The 20311-nt window shown below is 51.6% G+C and overlaps 1 protein-coding gene across 2 annotated transcripts in view; it reads right to left on the bottom strand.

Annotated features, from left to right (window-relative positions):
- Positions 1 to 19576, bottom strand: part of DHX34 (DExH-box helicase 34) — a 29435-nt gene extending 9859 nt beyond the window's left edge. The window contains exons 1-7 of one of the 2 annotated variants that reach the window (XM_028129636.2): positions 19517 to 19576; positions 14840 to 15826; positions 11526 to 11837; positions 8103 to 8357; positions 5854 to 5956; positions 4542 to 4759; positions 1313 to 1487 (exon numbers count right to left, since the gene is read on the bottom strand). In XM_028129636.2, coding sequence (XP_027985437.2) covers positions 1313 to 1487; positions 4542 to 4759; positions 5854 to 5956; positions 8103 to 8357; positions 11526 to 11837; positions 14840 to 15547 — 1771 coding nt within the window. In that variant the 5' untranslated portion in view covers positions 15548 to 15826; positions 19517 to 19576. Of the gene's footprint in view, positions 1 to 1312; positions 1488 to 4541; positions 4760 to 5853; positions 5957 to 8102; positions 8358 to 11525; positions 11838 to 14839; positions 15827 to 18101; positions 18183 to 19516 lie in introns of those variants that run through there. The other variant, XM_028129637.2, reaches the window with a different exon arrangement.
- Between the last annotated feature and the right edge of the window lie 735 nt (positions 19577 to 20311).

Here is a 20311-nt window from a genome sequence, read left to right as displayed (position 1 = left end):
GACTGCCTTTCCAGAAAGTTCCTGTTACACACCTAGCCTCCGAAGACAAAGGCGGGCAGGAAAACAAGTCTGTCCCGGGGCCCCTAGCTCCGTCCATCACCTGGGCAAGTCCCTCCACCCCTCTTGCCTCCGTTTCCCCATCTGTGAAAGGGGCTGACGGGCATCCACCTGCTGCTTCACCTGCAAGGGCTCGCAGTGCCCGGCCCGTGACCGAGCCGTCACAGCCCAGCACGGTGCCATCTGTCTCTTGCCCGGCAGGGCCTGGGAACCCACGTGCAGCCTGGCCGTGATGGGAGCCAGTGACAGTCTTTCCCGAGCCTCATTTCCTCGTGGGAAGCGAGTGTCACTCACTCCTGTGCCGTGGGAGATGACGTGCGGATCAAACCCAGGCTCTGTCACTGGCTTGTCCCCTTCCCTTGGGCACAGGTCTATGCCCCACCCCCACCAGGCCTCAGTTTCCTCATCTGCACAACAGGGTGCCGGGGGGCGCTACCCTCTCTATGTGAGGTCCACAAAGCCCATCACTGGCACACAGGAAGTGCTCGTGGGATGTGGAATGTTCCTTTTCTTCTCAGGCCTGCCCTCCTGCTCTAGCCCTGTTTCCCTCTAGGGCAGGGGTGGGAAGGTCCGCCCCGAGGGCCGTATGAGACCCCTGAAATCATGTGGCCTGGCCCTGCCAGGGCATTAGGGGTGAGTTAACTAAAGGTTTGACCACACACAGCAGCTGATTTTAAGTTGATCATTTTGTATGGCCCGAGAGTGATGTTATAAATGTCCAAATGGCCCCTGGCAGAAAAAGGGCCCCACCCCTGCTCTAGAGCAAACAGAAAACCAGCCGCAGTCTCGGCGGCTGACGAGGGGCCTGCAGGGTTGGGGCTTTAAGGACTAACACGGCAGAAGGCTCTGTTGAGCGTCGTGCTTGGGAAATGGTGCCACGGAGGTGGCGCTCAGCTGGGACTGTTCTGCGGGCTGTGGACGGTCGGCGGAGACAGAACGTCTTGAGTCAGGAGAATCAGGCAGAAGGAACACGCTGGCGTCAGCGAGCTCCTCGGGAGGGGCAGGGATGGCGCAAGAATGAGTAAGAGGAAGAGGTTTTGAAACCCTTACCGCTCACCGCAAAGGGCAGCCCAGGGCAGAGCTGGGGACAGGCTGAGAGAGCCCTGTTTGTTTACTGCGGTATCCCTGGTGCCTAGCACAGTGCCCGCACAGGGGACTCGTGAACGAACGGACAGGGCCTGGGGAAGGAGCAGGCTGCGATCAGTGGCCCAAGCCACCCAGTGCCCTGTGTGGTCACCCCAAGGAGGGTCCTCACCAATCACGACGTCCACAGGCAGCTGGGCCAGCAGGGACCCGATAGGGGTGAGGGCCTCGGAGCTGTCCAGAGCCCCCTGGTCCCGGAGGTAGAGGATGGCCGTTTCCAGGCTGGCTGGTGGGGGGGGCTCGATGAAGGGGAAGGTTCGGGGGTCTCCCACGCTCATGCTCTTCATCTAGAATGAGAACCAAAGCCCCAGGAGTGGGGGACACGTGAGCCACTGTGGAGCACTCCGAGGGCTCAGGGATCACACCCTTGTGATACTTTAATGCCCCCAATGTTAAAGCCCAGCAGAGGAGGGCCATTGTCTGTCTGTCTGTCTAGCCCTTCTTCTCCCAAACCCTGGACAGGGAGCGAGTAACAGGTTTCTCAGCCCCTGGTCATAGCAATTGACTAAGGAATGAGCACATGACCCGAGCTGGGCCAATCAGAATCCTTCCCTGGGACTTTGTAAACTGGAACTGGTAGAGAGAAATCCCAGCATCTTCTGGTTGTGAGGGGCCAGGATAGAAGCTCAGAGACGCTGTGGTTATTCTTCCATTGACTGGAAATTACCCGATCCACCACAGATGGAGAAATCCTTAACTGCTCCTAATCAGACCTCCCCCCACAATGGATACACATATCCATAAAATCCCCTTTCCTGCTTACAAAAGTTTGAGTTGAGTTTCTCTCACTTTCGACCAAAGAATCCCCATTAACTCAGAGGCCAGAGGGGCAGTGGGCGGTGGGGAGAGTGAAGTGGAACACACACACCACCAGGCCTGGCATGGCGAGGCGTGTGACTATGAGAGAGCCAGAGGAAAGCTCAGAGAGCCTGGGGGCCCAGCCCGGCTTCCAGAGAGGTGACCTGCTCACCTGGCCTGATCTGGAGGCCACCTGATATCTGGCCATCCACCCGGAACCAGCTGTTCCACCTTCCTCTGTTCCCCAAACCCTGATGTTGTCTGGGAGATCACCCGGTACCCAATGAAAGATCTTTAAGTTAAAAGCTCTGGGTAGGGGGAAGGGTATGGATTATATGTTTAAGCTCTCCAGGTGATTCCAGTGTGTAGCTGGGGCTAGGAATCAGTGCTCTGATCCAGTCTGGCAATGCCACACCCCTGGACAATTACAGGTCATAGAGTGGACACACGTGACCCAGTTCTGCCAATAAGACAGACTGGGAAGTTGGCCAGAAGGCTTCTGGGAAAGGTTCCTATGGCCTTAAAAATTAGACCCACAGCCCTGCCGGTATGGACCAGTGGTTAGAGCATCGGCCTGTGCACTGGAGGGTCACGAGTTCGATTCCTAGTCAAGGGCATGTACCTGGTTTGCAAGTCTGATCCCCGCCCCTGGTCAGGACACATGTGGGAGGGATGTCTTTGTCACATCAATCTCTCTCTCTCTCCCCGCCCTCCTTCCACCTCCCTCCCACTCTCTCTAAAAATCAATGGGAAAAATACCCTCACTCCTTGGGTGAGGATTAAAAAAAAATTAGACCCACAAACAGGGACAGTTGGCTGCTTCTGTCTCTAGAGGGTAAAGGCGGAGGTGATGCCCACGACTGCCAGAGCCACGTGGCATTCAAAAGGCAGGCTTTGGGCCTGACAGCCTCAAGTGGAACCCGGGCTCTGCCACTTGTCAGCTGTGTGACCTGGGTCAAGTTACTTAACCTCTCTGTGCAGCCATACATCAGAATAGGATTACTGACCCCATAGTTTTTGTGAGGTTACATACATAAAGCACTTAGGATAGGGCCTAGCCCACTGTAAGCACTAGGTAGGTGTTTTTTTCATCGTCGTCATCATTATCATTATTACTAGGAGAGCTGCTGATAAACTGATGTTGCTAAGACAGAAAAAGCCTGGTCCTTTATGACATCACGGATCCATTTAAATAACCAAGCCTGGAACCTCCCTGTCTCGGGCTTTGTGGCATATGAAACGATACTTTGTCCTTGTTGTGTAAGCCAGTGTTTTTCCAACAACAGGCTATATAGGTCCGGAACTCCACGCAGTGGGTCACAACCAGCATTTTAAAAATATTAAATCAAACAGATAAACTCTCAGCGTGCGTCACCTGTGGGAAGGGGCTGGTTGGTGCTACTCACACGTACACATATGGGCCTGGAGCAGACGCCATCCGCTGCTCCCACTTTCCTCTGCCTCTTCTTCCTGAGCACAGAGACTACATTTCCCAGCCTCCCCTGCAGTGAGGTGTGGCTGGGACCCAGCTCTGGCCAGGGGCAGTGGAAGGGAAGTACTCCACTTGCAGACCTGACTCTTAAAGCCCCCAAACCATCCCATACTCCTTCCCCACTGGATGGTTGACAGATGAGGAGCGTCAGGGAGATGACGGAGCCATGAAAGGGAAGGGGCCTGGGTCCCTAAATATAGCAAACTGCCGCCAACCGGAGAACCAGAGTTCTGTTGTGTTGGCCGTTATGGGAGTGAGTCTATTTGTCTAATCTAAACGAAACTAATGACTGACATATGAGCCATGACAACACATATATCGAGAAACCCTGGTTTTAAAAGCCATTTTTAAGAAAAAAATATATATATATATTTTAGAGAGAGGGAGACGGATAGAGAGAAATAGAAACATCGATCAGTCACCTCCTGCACACCCCCCACTGGGGATTGAGCTCACAACCTGGGCATGTGCCCTGACCAGGAATTGAACCTTGACCTCCTGGTTCATGGGCCAACGCTCAACCACCGAGCCACACTGGCCCAGGTAAAAGCCACTTCTTTTTTGTTGTTGATGATCCTCATCCAAGGAAACCATTGATTTTTAGAGAGAGTGGAAGGGAGGAGGAGGGAGAAAGAGAGAAACATCGATGTGAGAGAGACCCATTAATTGGTTGCCTCCAGCACATGCCCTGACCAGGGCTAGGGATCGAGCCTGCAACCCAGGTACATGCCCTTGACTGGAATCGAACCCGGGACTCTTCAGTCTGTGGGCCGATGCTTTATCCACTGACCCGAACTGGCTAGGGCTAAAAGCCAGTTCTTGATGGGTTTCCTGTTACAGCTGAAAGAACTCTGAGTGAGTCACGAGACCCCGTGACCCCGTGGCTTTGGGGAACAACTCCCTCCTCAACATGGATCTGACATTTGAAAGGAACCAGTGCCCCTCAGTGGCCTGGCCAGCCCAGCTCTCCTTGGCCCTGAGCACTGGGATTGGTCCCGGTTCCTCCCCGGCACGGTACTCAGGATCCCGTCCCCTCCCTGCCCTGCCTCACCTGCAGTACCAGCGCGTCCAGGGCGACCCTCCGAATCTCCGGCACAGCGTAGGGGGCGAAGGCATCGTAGTCGGACTCAGCGTAGAGGCGGAAGCAGACGCCGGGGCCTGTGCGGCCCGCCCGGCCCTTCCGCTGCTCGGCACTGGCCTGGCTGATCCAGAACTCCTGCAGCCGCTGCAGTTTGGCCTGGGGGTCGTAGCTCATCTCCTTCACCTTCCCTTGGGGGAGAGGGGGCGCAGGGAGGGATGGGCATCTGTGAGCAGCAGCCACAAGGGGCCTGCATACACCTGGTCCTCTCCCCAGCCCTTCATCCACAACGCCCTCACTTACTCTGTTCCATGAACACTGACCCACAGCTCATTCTGGGCCCAACCCTGACATTTGGTTAATGTAATCTTTCATTTCCTCATTCACACATCTTTTCATTTATTTTTTCAAGCCTTTGTTTATTCAGAGGCTCGGACATCTGACCAATACTATGAAGAACCTACCATGTGGTGGGCACTGTACTTGGCAGTAGGGATACAGCTGTGAACAAAACCAAGTCCCTGGTCTCACGGCGCTGAACAGACACCGAATTTCATCAATTCTAAGGCCAACCTTTGTTCATATTGCACTGTCTCTGATGCATTTTAAAACCAATGGCATGTGTTTAATGGACAGCATTTAAGAATCTTAATGGTACATAAACTTATGGAATGTTTTATCACCGGCATCCCAGATTCAACACTATAAGGCAACTGCGAACATTTGCTGAGTGTTCCCTCTGTGCCAGGTGCCAAGCGTATTCACTCATTTAATCCTTACGACCTGAGGGAGGCACTGTCATTACAGCCATTTCACAAAGAACACAGTGTCAGTGACACGACCCTGGTCACAGCCAGCAGGGTCCCCTGCCACTATGCGCTGCCGACTTTCCAGAGAAGTCCAACTGGGAAGGCAGACGAGAAGCAGATCAACAGATGTAAAGTGTGATGCCCACACCAGGGAGAAAGATACAGCCCCACAAGGAAGGCAAGGACGAGGGAGCGGGAGAAGATCACCCAGATAAAGGGGAGACACTGACGCAGGCCCTGGCATGGGATGGAGTGAGCCCTGTGGGTATTTAAAAAAAGACACTTCTCGGCAGAGACCATAGTCAGTGCAAGGCCCTGCGGCGGGGGCAAGCTTGGAACGTCCGAGAAAGATGAAGATGTTGCCACTGCTCCACAGCCTCCACGCTTTGGTCCGGCGGTCTCTCGCTACACCTGCACATCTCCCAATCCCACACTCACTCCCCGCTCCGCCCCGGGTCGCTGGGGGCAGCCCTTACCAGAATCGACTACAAAGCGGATCCCATCAATGGTGACTGAGGTCTCGGCGATGTTGGTGGAGAGGATGCACTTCCGGACTCCAGGGGGGGCCACATCAAATACCTGGGGGCGGTAAGTAGGTGACAGCAGGGGCTAACTCGGCCCTCACTGACCCCTGTGTCCAGGGGCCTCCTGGACACCCCGGGTGTCTCACACCCCAATGTCTAACCTGGCCTCGGTGCCTTCCACCAAACCCTCTGCTTCTTCTCCACCTCGGAGATGGCTCATCATTCCGGACCAGGAGCCCGGGCTGCCTGGGTCCTCCTTCCCTCCCCGTTCCACACACACCTGGACATCTTCAACATCTCCATTCCCCAGCACCCACGGCCCCTGCCCTGGTCCCGGCCCCTCCTTCCCCACCCAGATGCTGCTCCAGCTTCCTCCTTGGTCTCCGACCTCCAGACGTATTCCCTCCAGCCCATCCTTCACACGCAGCAGAGGGCTCTGCTGAAGCACAGACTGGCACTGACCCCACCTTGCTTAGAACCTTCCCATGGTTCCCAGTGCTCTTGGGACAAAACCCAGCACCACGCTGGGTCCTCAAGGACCCTTGTGGTCGAACCCTGCGTAGCTCTCCAGTCCCATCTACCTGTTCTTTCCCTTCAGAGTCTGGACCCCAGCCCTGTAGCTTCCCAGCTGCCCCGTCTTTTCCTCACCCCAGGCCCTTTGCACAAGCCCTTCTCTAGGCCCCCAGAGACAGTCAAGCACAGTGGCTTACAGTGGGGGTCAGCAACTATGGCCTGGAGACCAAACGGGCCTGCCACCTGTGTCTGTGAATCAAGTTTAATGGCACAGCCTCACCATTTACAGCTGCTCTTCCCACTGTAACAGATTCGCTGTGACGGAGAACCCAAAAATATGGACTCCCTGGCCCTCTACAACAAGGCTGCCAACCTCTTAAGAGCACGGGCTCTGGTGCCAAATTACCAAGATGCACAGCCTGGCTCTGCCTCTTATGTGACTTTGCACAGGTACCTACACCTCGGTTTCTGCATCTGTTAAGTGGGAACAACAACAGGACCGGCAGACAGGGCTGCAGTGACGACTACATGAGACGAGCGTACAGAGCCCAGAACTCCTGCCACTCACGGCAGATGCTCCACACACGTCAGCCGGACGCTTCCCCCGGCCCCCTTCTTAGGCTGCGGCTTTCTCTGGTCTGTTCTGAAAGCCCCTTCCTCCAGGAAGCCTTTCCTGAATCCACCAAGACTCTGCTCTCAGGGTTCAGGAGCGTTCCTCTACCGTCTGTAAAATTGTCGATTACTTGTCCATCTCCCCCAGCAGACCAACAGCCACGTGAGGGGAAGGGCCATATGTTGGCTCCCGCTGTGTCTCAAAGAGCCCCCTCAGCACCAGGGGAGGCACCTACGAGATGCTCAGGGGTCGTGTCTTCAATCAATAATCAATGACCGGGCCAATGAGATTACGTAGTCAGCCTCCAGGGTGGCCCCAGGAGTCTCACCTCCTGGGACTCCCACCCTCATCCAGCACCTCCCCAGTGAACACACACAACTTAACTAACAGGACACTGCAGAACGATGGCCTGTGACGCCAAGGCTAGGTCACAGGAGACGCTGTGGCTTCTGTTTAGGTCTCTTGGGGAGAACCAGCCACCATGTTGCAGGGGCACTGAAGCAGCCCCCTAGAGAGGCCCGCGGCCAACAGCCAGCCAGGTGAGTGAGGACCCTCTGGCCCCAGTCAAGCCTTCAAGTGAGTGTAGCCCCAGCCGACTACAACCTCTTGGGAGACCCTGAGCCAGAAACCCCCAGCTAAGCCCTTCCCAACCCCTGATCCACAGAAACGATGTGAGATAATGAATGTTGATCGTTCCAAGCTGCGAAGTGTGGGGGAAATTGTAACTAACACAGTGACCCACAGTGCTCTCTCCGGCACCCTTCCTTTCCAGCCTGGCGGTCTCTTCGCCTTTCCTCACACCCAACTCACAGGTTCCCGCATCCACACATCTGCTCAAGCTGGTGCCCCTGCCGGGACTGCCCCTTCATCTCCTACTCCAAACCCTCCTTGCCCCCCACAGCTAAGCTCCAATGCCTCCTACTTTATCAGGAGGCTCACGCTGGCACACCCTCTTCCCCCCAAATAACGGGAGCAGCCCTCTGCAGCCCGCAGCCCTGCATTGGTGCAACCACACCCCCTCCTCCTCCCCTGGCACACACAGCCAGACCCCCACCCTGCCTGGCTGACGTGCTACCTTGTCCTGGTCGGCCACAGAGAGGGCGCTGTGCAGCGGCAGCACCACCCAGCGCTGGGTGTGGCTGGCATAGGTCTGGGCGGCCTCGAGCACGGCGCTGATCTCCGCCATGCCGCTGAGGAAGACCAGGAGGTCGCCCCGCTCCTCGGGTGGGTACTTGTTGTCAATGGCCTCCAGAACCCTCAGGTAGGGCCGCGGGTCCAGCTTCTCCGACTTGGACACTGACGGCTCTGCCTCAGTCGGCTGGTACACAACCTGCGGGGAGACAGCCCCAGGCGTGAGCGCACGCTGTCACCAGCTCAGAGCAAGCGGGGGAGACCACGCTCACACAGGGCAACCTGAGGAGGATGCAGTGAAGCACAAAGCAGGAAGGTAACTGGAAGGTAATGGCAAGGGTTGACGTTTCTTAATCTGGGTGCTGGCTGCGTACAGGTATTTAGTTGGTGACAATTAATTGAACTATACACATATATGTACATTCCTTTGCGTTTGGAGTATAACTTCAACAACAAATTTTAAGGGGTGCAGCCAGGATGCAAACCCTAGAAATCCCTTCGCAGAAGGCACCCCCACTCTTTTTTTATGGCTGCCTAGAACAAGCATGTCAAACTCACGGCCCACAACGAAAATTTTTGCAGCCCAGGCAATATAATGGTATGTAAGAAACATTTTAATAAAAATTTCGCAACTTAATTTTTGCAATATTCTGTTATACATAATTATTAACGAACTACAATGTTCGCTAATGACTGATTACTGTAATCATGTTGCATTCATTTCCCTTACACGCCTTACACGCAGGCGCACCATTTCTCTCCACTAATACCAGCAGCAAATATTTCAGCAGCCGATGGCCACGTCGTTAGCCTTGGGCTGACTTGTTTGGTGTGCACAACAGAAAATATTTCGCTTTCGGAGAACAAGAAAAATAGGTTTGTTTACGTGACGCTTATTAATTTGTGCAGTTCTTCAGTGTCTGGTAAGTTAATGCTCAAGAAAAATATTAATTTTTATTAAAATGATCATTATTTTATGTTAACGATTACTCATTTATTTCAGTTCTTTGTATTCTGCATGTCTCTATCGAAATAAACCTACGTTTCTATGAAAATTGAAGCTTTTGTTTTTTCGCGGCCCACATACACTTACTTACACCTTGTTTATTTGGCCCGTGTTAGCCTTTGAGTTTGACATGCTTGGCCTAGAAAACAGACTGATGGACATTTAGAACCGGAAACCACAGGGCCAGGGCAGTTTCCTGGTGCTAAGAACTTCAGAGCTGTTACCAATTCTCAGCCCAAAGGTACAGAGGAGGGAGTGGCTGGTCAAAACCATGAAGGACAGCCCTGGATGGTGTTGCTCAGTGGTTAGAGCATCCGCCCATGCCTCTAAGTCTCAGGTTCAATTTCTGGTCAAGGGTAAGATCCTGGTTTGCAGGTTCAATCCCCCGCCCCAGTCTGGGTGCCTGCAGGAGGCAACCAATCCATGTGCTTCTCTCACATCAGTATTTCTCTCTCCCTCTCCCTCCTCCACTTCTTCCCTTCCTCCCTCCCTCTCTCCCTTCCACTCTCTCTAAAAATCAATGGGGAAAATATCCTCGGGTGAGGATTAACAAAAACAACAAAAAACAGAGGAAGGACAGAGCTGTGTGGAGGGAGCACCTTGAAAGGAGCTGTGACTTAGGGGAGGAAACCAGAGACCTTGAGGGAGGGAGCTGACTCTGCTCTTCCCACTAGCCAGGAGGAAGCCAGAGCGAGAGGGGCCATTCGTGCTACGCATACAGGCCTGCCTCCCAGGGAAGACAGGAAGGTGGGAGAGGGGAAAGGAGATCTGGAAGAGCAAACAGAAGCTTTCTGGCACAGGCCTGTCTGTCCATGAGCAGGATTCAAGTCCTGGCTCTGCCACTCTGAGTCGTCCCGGGAACCAGTGACTTCACGCCTCTGAGCTTCACTGTTACCTTCATGGAGGTAATCCCTGGCACAGAACTAGCGAGGTTGCGGCAAGGGACTCACATGAGTTCTTGTGTGTTAACTGTGGAGCACGTAGTATACTGTATACTCAATAAATGTTAGCTGTGATTATCATCATTAATATTATGGACAAAAACTGTATGCAAGCCATAGCAAATAGGTTGAGAAATAGGGAAAGTTCCAGATAGAAGCTGCTGACTGAGAGCTCAGGACTAAAGAGCTGGGATGATAAAAAGAATCTCTGGCCCTAGCTCATTTGGCTCAGTGGATAGAGCACTGGCCTGCAGACTGAAGGGTCCCAGGTTTAATTCCAGTCAAGGGTACATGCCTGGGTTGCGGGCTCGATCCCCAGTAGGGGGCATGCAGGAGGCAACAGATCAATGATTCTCTCTTATCATTGATGTTTCTATCTCTCTCTCCCTCTTCCTTCCTCTCTGAAATAAAAATATATTGATAAAAATATATTTAAAAAAATAAAAGGATCTCTGGCTAGCTTGAGTACAGCAATTTTAAGAGGACCTGAAAAAAAGGTTTGCCTCTTGGTTTCAGCTTCTCCACCAATAGTTACATCTCAGGTGGATGGTGAATGAAACGTGGTGGAGCCAGGCCTACCCCCAGGATTGCTGTGAGAATGGGATGAGATTGGTGTAGGAGACCCATGGTGGTTCCCAGAAAATATGCTCTTGTCTTCCCTGGAACACAAGAGAGAAAGAGAGAGAGACGACATTTTCCAGCCTCCCTTGCAGCTATGTGTAGTTCAGAGATTAGAATGGAAGTAACTACCAGGTCACGTCCAACTTTCAGACACACTGGATTTTCCCTGGACTTTAGCTCCTTTCCTCTTCCCACAAACTCTGACCAGACAGACCAGGACACTCCCTAGGACTCTTACCAGGTGTGGTGCTCAACCCCCAGGGGATAGTTGGTAACATCTGGAAACATGTTTGGTTATCACAATTGGGAGAGGACGATGCCATTGGCATCTATTGGGTAGAAGCCAAGAACACTGCTAATGATGCCACAACACACAGGGCAGCCCCACAACTAATAATTATCCAGCACAAAATGCCGATACTGGGTCTGAGGAACGTGCCCCATGAGATGGCAGAGCAATGAGAAAGTAAGAGCCTGGGTCCCTGAATGACCACATGGAACTGAACTGCCCATCAGCCTGGACCAGCCAGACTGTTATATTAGCAAAATCAACTTCTATGTTATTTGAGCCTTTATATTTTTGGGTCTCCTCTAATAAGCACTCAGCACTCTTCCCAGCACATGAAAATGCTCAGGTATGGCAGCTCTAAAAGAGACAGAGATAGAGAAAGAGAGAGAGAGAGAGCGAGAAAAGAGAGACACAATATCCTTAACTGAAGGGAAGGGAAGAGACATGTCCAGGTTTGGCCAGAGACCAGGTGGGAGGGAGGAGGATGTCGGGGGGAGGGAGAGCACTGACCGTGATGGGAAAGAGCCTCCCGGGCACCTGCACCACAGGGGCACTGCCGAAGTAGCTGGAGAAGAGCGAGATGTTGATGGTGGCTGACATGAGGATGACCTTGAGGTCAGGCCGCTTGGGCAGCAGGCGCCGAAGGACGCCCAGGAGGAAGTCGTTGTGGAGGTGCCGCTCGTGGACTTCATCCACGATCAGGACCTGGTACTGCGGCAGGCTGGGCTCCCGCTGGATTTGCCTCAGGAGCAGCCCCACCGTCAGGAACACAATCTTGGTAGCCGCCGAACACGTGCTCTCGAAGCGGATCTGGTAGCCAACCTGGGGGGTGGGGGGTGGAGGAGGGTGGTCGGGAGAGGACCCTGGGCCTGGGCACCAGCCCCTCACCCACCCTAAGTGAAATCTGAGCAAGTGCCCGCATCGGACTCTGGAGTCCAACAGACTTTGGTTTGAATCCCACCTCTGCCACTTTGGGTGGCTGACTTTGGGCGAGCAGTTCTATCTCTCAGAGACCTATGTTTTCTCCTGTGAGAATTTTTTTTTAATTAAATGTATTGGGGTGACACTGGTCAACATGAACATATAGGTTTCGGGTGTGGGTTTCTATGTTACAAGATCTGTGTATTGCACCATGTGCCCACCTCCAAAGTCAAATCTTCTCCTGTCATCATATATTAGGACCCCTCTCTCCTCCCACTCCCTCCTGTGAGAATTATATGTGCTAATGCACTGAAACATCTGGTACAGAGCCTGGGGTATGACACTAATTAGTATAATACCAATAATTAGCCACTCTATGTGCCACCAACTATTATAAATGCTTTATGTCTATCGACTCATTTCACTCTCATGACCACCATAGGGTGTAAGAATTCTTCTTATCCTCACTTCACAGATGGGGAAACTGAGGTCACTCATCTAAGGAAACACAGCTAAAAGGTACCTCACATCACACACATACACACACACACACACATCGGTTTCAGGTGAGTTATATTTCTAAATGTAAAAGTTACTAGAAAAAAAATAGGATATTTTCATGTCCTTAAAGTAGGCAAAAAAATCTCTTAAACAGAGCCCAAAGAGTGCCAGCCACAAAAAGAAAATGACAGACTGGATTACATATAAACGAAAAGACACCGTCATCAAAGGACACCATCCAGAAAATAAAAGGCAATTCACAAAGTAGGAGACAAGATTTGCAACACATAAATCCTACCAAGGACTCTTTTCCAGAACTGATGAAGACCTATAAATCAAGAACAAAAAAACAGGCAACACGGAAGACAAATGGGAGAAAGGCTTGAACAGACACTTTACAAAACAGTCTCTCCAAATGGCCAATAAATACATGAAAAGGTGCTCAATGTCCTTAGTCATCAGGGAAATGCAAATTAAAACCCACTATGCAAATTAAAATGTGATACCAGCCCTCGCCAGTTTGGCTCAGTGGCCTGCAGACTGAAGGGTCCCGGTTCGATTCTGGTCAAGGGCACATGCCTGGGTTGTGGGCTCAATCCCGTGTGGGGTATGCAGAAGGCAGCCGATCAATGATTCTATCTCATCATTGATGTTCTTATCTCTCTCTCCCTCTCCTTTCCCTCTGAAATCAATAAAAATGCTTAAAAAATTTTTTTAATAAAAATAAAATGTGCTACCACTTACACAGCCACCAGAAAAGCTAAAATGAAGTCTTATTGTAGCAAGTGCTGGTGATGACGTGGAATGTACTGCTGGTAGGAGTGTAAATTGGTACGACAGCATTACAAAATGGTTTGGCAGTATCCCGCGCAAGCTGAAAATACCCCACTCCTAGATACATACCCCCAAAATAGTCACCAAGAGTGACCAAAAGGCATGTTATAAAATGCTTAAAGCAGCACCATTCACAAGAGCCTAAAACTGGAGACCGTCCAAATTCCCCTCGACAGCTGAAGGAACAAACACACACGCAGCCTGCACACGGGAGACGGGCCAGCGCTGACTGCGCAGCACGCACCTGCGTGCAAAACCAAGGCCGAATCTCACACAACTAACACTGACAACAGAGGCCAGGACCCAAGGAGAACACACTGTTTTATTCCCTAAAGAAGTAAAGAGGCAGGTATCTGTGACCGTCTATCACCAACTCGGGTGTGATAACCTCACACTAAGATGATCATTTATCACTAAGAACAGTGAGGACCTGGGGCGCCTCAAGGTAGTAACAAGAAGGGGAAACAAGAGGGTTTCTGGGGTGCTGGTTTGGTTTTTAAAAATCTGGGTGCTAGTTACACAAATATATTCAACTTGTGAAAATTCACAGAGCTATATACTTACGACACACGCATTCTACTGGACTGAGTATATTCTAACAACAGCCATTTTTAAGTGTTAGAGCCAGGACTAGAACCCTAGAAATCACTAGTAAGGAAGCCCTCATCCTTTTTTTTACGGCAACTTAGAAAGAAGATCAATGAATCTTGAGGACATTTCTAATTTTTTTACTGTTAAAGTGCTATAGAGGCATACCTCAGAGATATTGCCGGTTCAGTTCCGGGCCACCACAATAAAGTGAAAGTTGCAATAAAGCGAACTGTAATCGTTTTGCTGGTGGAGGGACTTGCCTTCAATTTGTCAAAAATGTAACATCTACCCTGGCCTGTGTTTCTCAGTGGTTAGAGTGTCGGCCCAAGCAACGAAGGGTCTCAGGTTCGATTCCCAGTCAAGGGCACGTAGTTCGGTTCCAGGTTCACTCCCCACCTCCTGGTCGGGGCAAATACGGGAGGCAACTAGTCCATCTGTCTTTCTCTCATCAATGTTTCTTCCCCACCCCTCCCCCTTCTCCCTTCCACTCTCTTTGAAAATCAATGGAAAAAATATCATGTAAGGATTAAACAACAACTAAAAGCAACATGTGTGAAGTACAATAAAACAAGGTCTGCGTGTACTGGGTAATGTTAGCACCTTTATCATCTGGACCAGTGGTCAGCAAACTGCAGCTCGCGAGCCACATGTGGCTCTTTGGCCCCTTGAGTTTTTAGCAAAGGCCAGCTTAGGAGTACCCTAATTAAGTTAATAGCAATGTACCTACCTATATAGTTTAAGTTTAAAAAATTTGGCTCTCAAAAGAAATTTCAATCGTTGTACTGTTGATACTTGGCTCTGTTGACTAATGAGTTTGCCGACCACTGATCTGGACCATATCCAGGCCACTCTGTAGATAGATTTCTGGAAGAATCACTGCTAGGTCAAAGGGTAAGTGCTTTTGTAACCTTAACCAACACTGCCAATATTCCCCAATGTCACACGGGAGAAAGTGGAATCCTGTTAGCCCCACTCACCTGTGAGCCATACTGACTGAGGCTCTCAAAGCCAACGCGCTTGGCCAGCGAGATGCAGGCGATTCTCCGGGGCTGGGTGCATGCCACGTGACTGAAGCCAGCGGCCAGCAGGTACTGGGGCACCTGCGTGGACTTGCCACAGCCTGTGTCACCTGCCACCACCACCACCTGATGCTCCTTCAGTGTCTTCAGGATGCGGTGCCCGTACTGGGCGATGGGGAGCGCCGCCCGCTCACGCTGCAGTTTGGCCAGCCTCCCGAACGCCTGCTTCTGGACAAAGTCCAGGTAGTGCAACAGGGCCTGGCGGAACTCGGACACTCTCTCCGGGGGCAGGTGCCTGCCCAGCCTCCGAGAGCCCCGAATGTCAGGGCCAAGGACGGAAAGGTTGATGCGGTAACGTGGGTCGTAAGCACCAGGTAGGTCGGCCAGCGCTGGGATGCTGTGCTTGGGATGCCCGGGGTCTCTGTCCTCCTTCCTGGTGGTCTTGAGATGCTGGAACCTCTGTAAGCGTTCAAAGAAGGCCCAGAACTTCTGGCACTCCTCGGAACCCTGGCGGATGTAATCCTCGTCACGGAAGAAGGCATCCTCGAACAGATGCCGGGTCTCTGGACAATTCCAGTCCCATTTCTCTGGGGCCTCCTCCTCCTCACGGGGAGCCCGGTGCCGATCCCGGTGACCCCTGTCCTCCCTTGTTCTGGGCGGAGGCATGCTGGACCTAACCACAATGCTGTCACAAAACTGGCCTCAGTTCTGATCACCTGGACCAAACGTTCTCATCCATGCCCCCTTCCTGCAGAGGCCAGTGCTGCAATAAGGAACCACTTTCTCTTCAAAGAGCTAAGTTTCCTCCTCATGGATGGTCCAGGCCCACTGCAGGCGATGGCAGAGTAAGTGGCCGGAGGGGGTCAAGCTGGTGACACGCAGGGCACCTCATGACTCCTGCAGCAATCTCCGGGATGGACACAAGTTCCTCCTGGGTTTTAGGCCCTGAGTGTTTGGGGGAAGAGAACAGATGATGTTCATTTTTAGAAACATTTATTGAAGGCCTGCGGGATGCAAGCACTGGCCTCGCAAAAGGGATAGTAATGAGTAAGACCACCCTGGGCCCCACATGGTCACATGCAAGAGACAGACGTGTCACCAAACTCGGACAATCCAGTGATTTATCACAATCCAGGGGTTGTGATAAAGCCGTGAGAGGTGTGGTACAATGAAGACTAAGGCAAGGGTTCCTAACCTTTGGTCTACTGAGCTTGACACCCGGGAGGCCTTTGAAATTAAGTGCACAGTTTTGCAACTGTTGCTTTATATGTGTACTAGAGGCCTGGTGCAGGAGAGCGGGGGTGGGGGGGGGGGGGGGGTGGGGAGGGGGAAGTAAGCAGGGGAGTAGGGGGATGTTCTCAGCCTGGCCTGCGCTCTCTGGCAAACTGGGACTCCTCAAGGGGCAGCTCCTGTGTTGAGCGTCTGCCCCCTGGTGGTCAGTGCACATCATAGCGACTGGTGGTTCTGGTTGTTTGGTTGTAATGGCCGCTTAGGCTTTTATATATATACTAGAGGACCGGTGCATGAAATTCGTGCACAGGAGGGGTGTCCCTCAGCCTGGCCGGCACTCTCTCCAATCTGGGACCCCCTTGGGGGATGTCCAACTGTCGGTTTAGGCCTGATCCCTATGGGATCAGCAGTTGGACATCCCTCTCACAATCCAGGACTGCTGGCTCCTAACCACTCGCCTGCCTTCCTGCCTGATTGCCCCTAACCACTTCTGCCTGCCAGCCTGATTGCCCCCTAACCACTCCCCTGCCAGCCTTATTGCCCCCTAACTGCTCCCCTACCAGCCTGATCGTCTCCAACTGCCCTCCTCTGCCGGCCATCTTGTGGCAGCCATCTTGTAATGATGTCACGCAAGGGCATCGCACCACCTAGGCCAGTGATGGGCAACCTTTTGAGCTCGGTGTTTCAAACTTCACCAAAAAACTGAGCATAACTCGGGTAGTGTGTCCCTTTGAGGAAAAAACATTATTTCGCGATGTTTATAGTTTAAACTAGCGGCCCAATGCACGAAATTCGTGCAAGTGTAGACTTCCCTTCCCCTGGCTGCCGACACCAGCTTCCCTCTGGCACCCAGGACCCGGGCTTCCCTTGCAGCCCGAAGCCCTGGCTTCATTCGGTCTAATTAGCATATTACCCTTTTATTATTATAGATAACATAAATGTTTCATCAGAAATGGCACTGACACGTGTGTCAGAGGTTCGCCATCACTGACCTAGGCTTTTATTATATAGGATTGTTTTTGCTTGCCTGGCACAGCCCTTCCTTCTTTTTCTGATTAACAGTACACACCTGCCTTTGAAGAGCTGCCTTCCTGGGTTCTACCTGGTTCTGATGGCCTTTAAGTCAGAGAACTCATATTGGTCGGGCAATTGACAAAGGCCTGGTCATCATGGTACCCTCCACCCTTTTAACTAGTGATAGATTTGAGAGGTGGATACATGACCCAAGGAGGGCCAATCAGAGCCTTTCTCTGGAATTTATGATCTGTTACTAGGAAAGAAAAGCTCTCTCTTTTTTTTTTTTTTTTGTTAATCCTCACTGGAGGATATTTTTTCCACTGATTTTTTTTGGAGAGTGGGTGGGAGGGAGGGACTGAGGGAAGAAGGGAGGGAGTGGGAGAGAGAAACATTGATGTGGGAAAGAGGGAAAGACATATCAATCAGTAGCTTCCTGCTCATGCCCCAGCTGGGGCCACGATCGAAACTGCAACCCAGGTGCGTGCCCTTGACCAGGAATCAGACTCACAGCACTTCCCTGTGAGGGATGATGTTTTAACTATATAGCCACACTGGCCGGGTGAAAAGCTGGCCATTTTATCTACTGTGGCTAGGCAAGGATGACATAAACGGGGACATTTGTAATCGCTCTTGAACATGTCTTTCCTTGTGATTTATCCTAGAAAAGCCTGCATGGGGGCGCAATGAGGCACCCGCAGGCATGCAATTCAGCTACCACGAGGAGAGAAGTGAAAGGAGCTGGGGAGAAGCCTGGCACCCTCATTTAGTGCTTGAGGCTTAGTTTCCTCCAACCCTCACTTTGGAGCTACGCAAGAGTCTTCAGGGCGGTGGGGTGGGCTAGAAGAGGTCAATGGTGGGGGGGGAGGGGGGTATATGTAATACTTTCAACAATAAAGGTTTTTTTAAAAGAAACTTTTTGCTTATAGCTGGGTTTCTGACTCAGTACAAAAGGCCTAGCTAATAAAGAACATACCCTTGTGTGTGCGATTCACTGGAGGGAAATCCATCACTCACTCTTAAAGGGGTTTATGATCATAAAAGGGTTTGGAGCCTTTGACAATAAAACAGGCGTCCTCAAACTACGGCCCGCGGGCCACATGCGGGTGTTTTTGCTTTCAGAGGTTTTCTTTGCTTCCCTGTTTCTCTCCTCCCTGGTACTCCATCCCCAGGTCTCGGGGTCTCGTCTTTTCCAGTCCATCTTGCTCACCACACGAATCTCTCTTCCCTTTCTTAGTCCCTTATCTCACTTCATTCATCGGATTCTCTCCCACCGGTTCCATTTTTGAGTCTACTTGTTTCTTTCTCCATTTGACAATCTATTCCTCTTCAGTATTCCATTTGACTTTCTCGTTTCGTGTGAATCTTTTTTGGACTATTCTTGCCTCTTCTCCAGTCCTCACTCTCCATCACTCTCTTCCTCCATCACGACTGTCTCTTCATCTCTCTCCATTTCTCCACCTAAAATTCTGTCTCACAACTGACGATGTAGTAAACAGCTAACATTTACTGCGGGCTTACTCATGTGCCAGGTCCGATTCTAAGTCACTCATAGACAGGGAGTCCCCCAAAAATGTAAACACACTTCAACAGCTGACAGCTCAATCTTGGAAATGAAACGTATTTTAATAAACACTGCCTTGATTATTATTCAAAGTGAGTGTATACATTTTTGGGGACCCCCTAGATATTAATATACATATGCATACACACACACACACACACACAACTTTCCTCACCACCTTAAAAAGGTGCTATTATCACTATTTTACTGTCTCTTCATCTCTCATTTCTCCGAACCCAGGATTATTACTCCATGTGCCTGCCTTTCTCTCCCGTTTCCCATCCATCTCGCTCCATTCTCATCCCTTGCTTTCTCTCCCTCAATCCCGCTCTGGTCAACTTTTGTCAGGTTCTCCCAGTTTCACCGCCCCCGTCTTTATCTATTGGCCTCTCTCCACGATGGAGTCTCTCCTTCCTCCACTGAAATTGTCCACCTCTTCGGTCTCTTTCTGTTTCCACCTTGACCTTTCCCGCCACCTCCCGGGTTCCCGTTGCGATGCCATTTCTCTCCGAGTCTCCGTGAGCCTCTCGGCGGAGCCCATCAGCTCCTGCCCTCCCTCTCCCTAGTTTTCAGCTTCCCTCCTCCCTCAACCTCCCCGTCTCTCGGTCTCTCCGTTTCTCCCAGCTTTCCGTGCTTCTAGGGCCTCTCAGTCTCCCAGGTTCTCTCGGGGACGCTCAGGCTCCATCTCCATCCGCTTCTCCCGGTCCCTCGGCCTCCTCCATTACATTTCCTCATCTCGGGACCTCCCCGACCCCTCAGTTCGCTCCCAAACTCCCGGCGACCCGGCGCCGCCACCAGCGCCCCGCGCCGCCGCCCCGCCCCCTCACCTCAACCACCGCCGCGAAAACTTGAACTTCCGGGCTCAGCGCCCCTCACGCGTCCGAAACTGGTCCTGCGCCTGCGCACGCCAACCCCCTCGGCGCCTGCGCGCGCTCCCGCCCCGCCTCCCTTCGAGCGGGTGGCGCTGCGCCCTCTAGGGGCCAGTGGAAGCACTGCAGTGGAGACTCGCTCTGAGACCCGCCTCCTGGATCGCTGGAAGGCTGGGATTTCAACCCAACGAGGGAGGTAGCCGGAGTCCCGACGCAATTAAAACACCCCGAGATTTATTCATTATAACTAATAATTATTAATGTATGATTCTATTATGTATAATTCACCTGTCAATTCACTAATAGTCCAACTCAACTCCCCAGCTCCCTGAAGGCAGGGGCCATTTCTGCCTTGGGGGTCCTATGTTTTCCAGCGTCCACCACAGGGATTGGCTAGTTGGTGTTTGTTGAACGAATAACTAAATGAGGTCAGAAAAGTGAGTCCTCTTTAATCCTACACGTGCCGGCCATTGCCAGACAGAGCCTCAGTTTCCCTATTTATAACACGAGGATAATCACCTACTTTTCAAGATTGTTGGGGAAAATACAGAATGGGACAAAAGTAGGTTTACAGTTGTTCATATGGAAAAGAATATAATAATTAATAAATACTAATACAAGAATGAACCATGTTTTGCATACTCACAACTGTAAGCCTACTTTTACCACACCCTGTAAACGGAAGCGTATACATTTTTTCACTACTATACCTATAGGTGCTCACTAAATGTTAGATTTTTGTTATAATATTGC

The sequence above is a fragment of the Eptesicus fuscus genome, chromosome 21 (genome assembly GCF_027574615.1).
Source record: "Eptesicus fuscus isolate TK198812 chromosome 21, DD_ASM_mEF_20220401, whole genome shotgun sequence".
NCBI lineage: Eukaryota > Metazoa > Chordata > Mammalia > Chiroptera > Vespertilionidae > Eptesicus > Eptesicus fuscus.
Note: the sequence above shows the minus strand (reverse complement) of the source record. Positions and strands in the feature narration are given on the sequence as shown.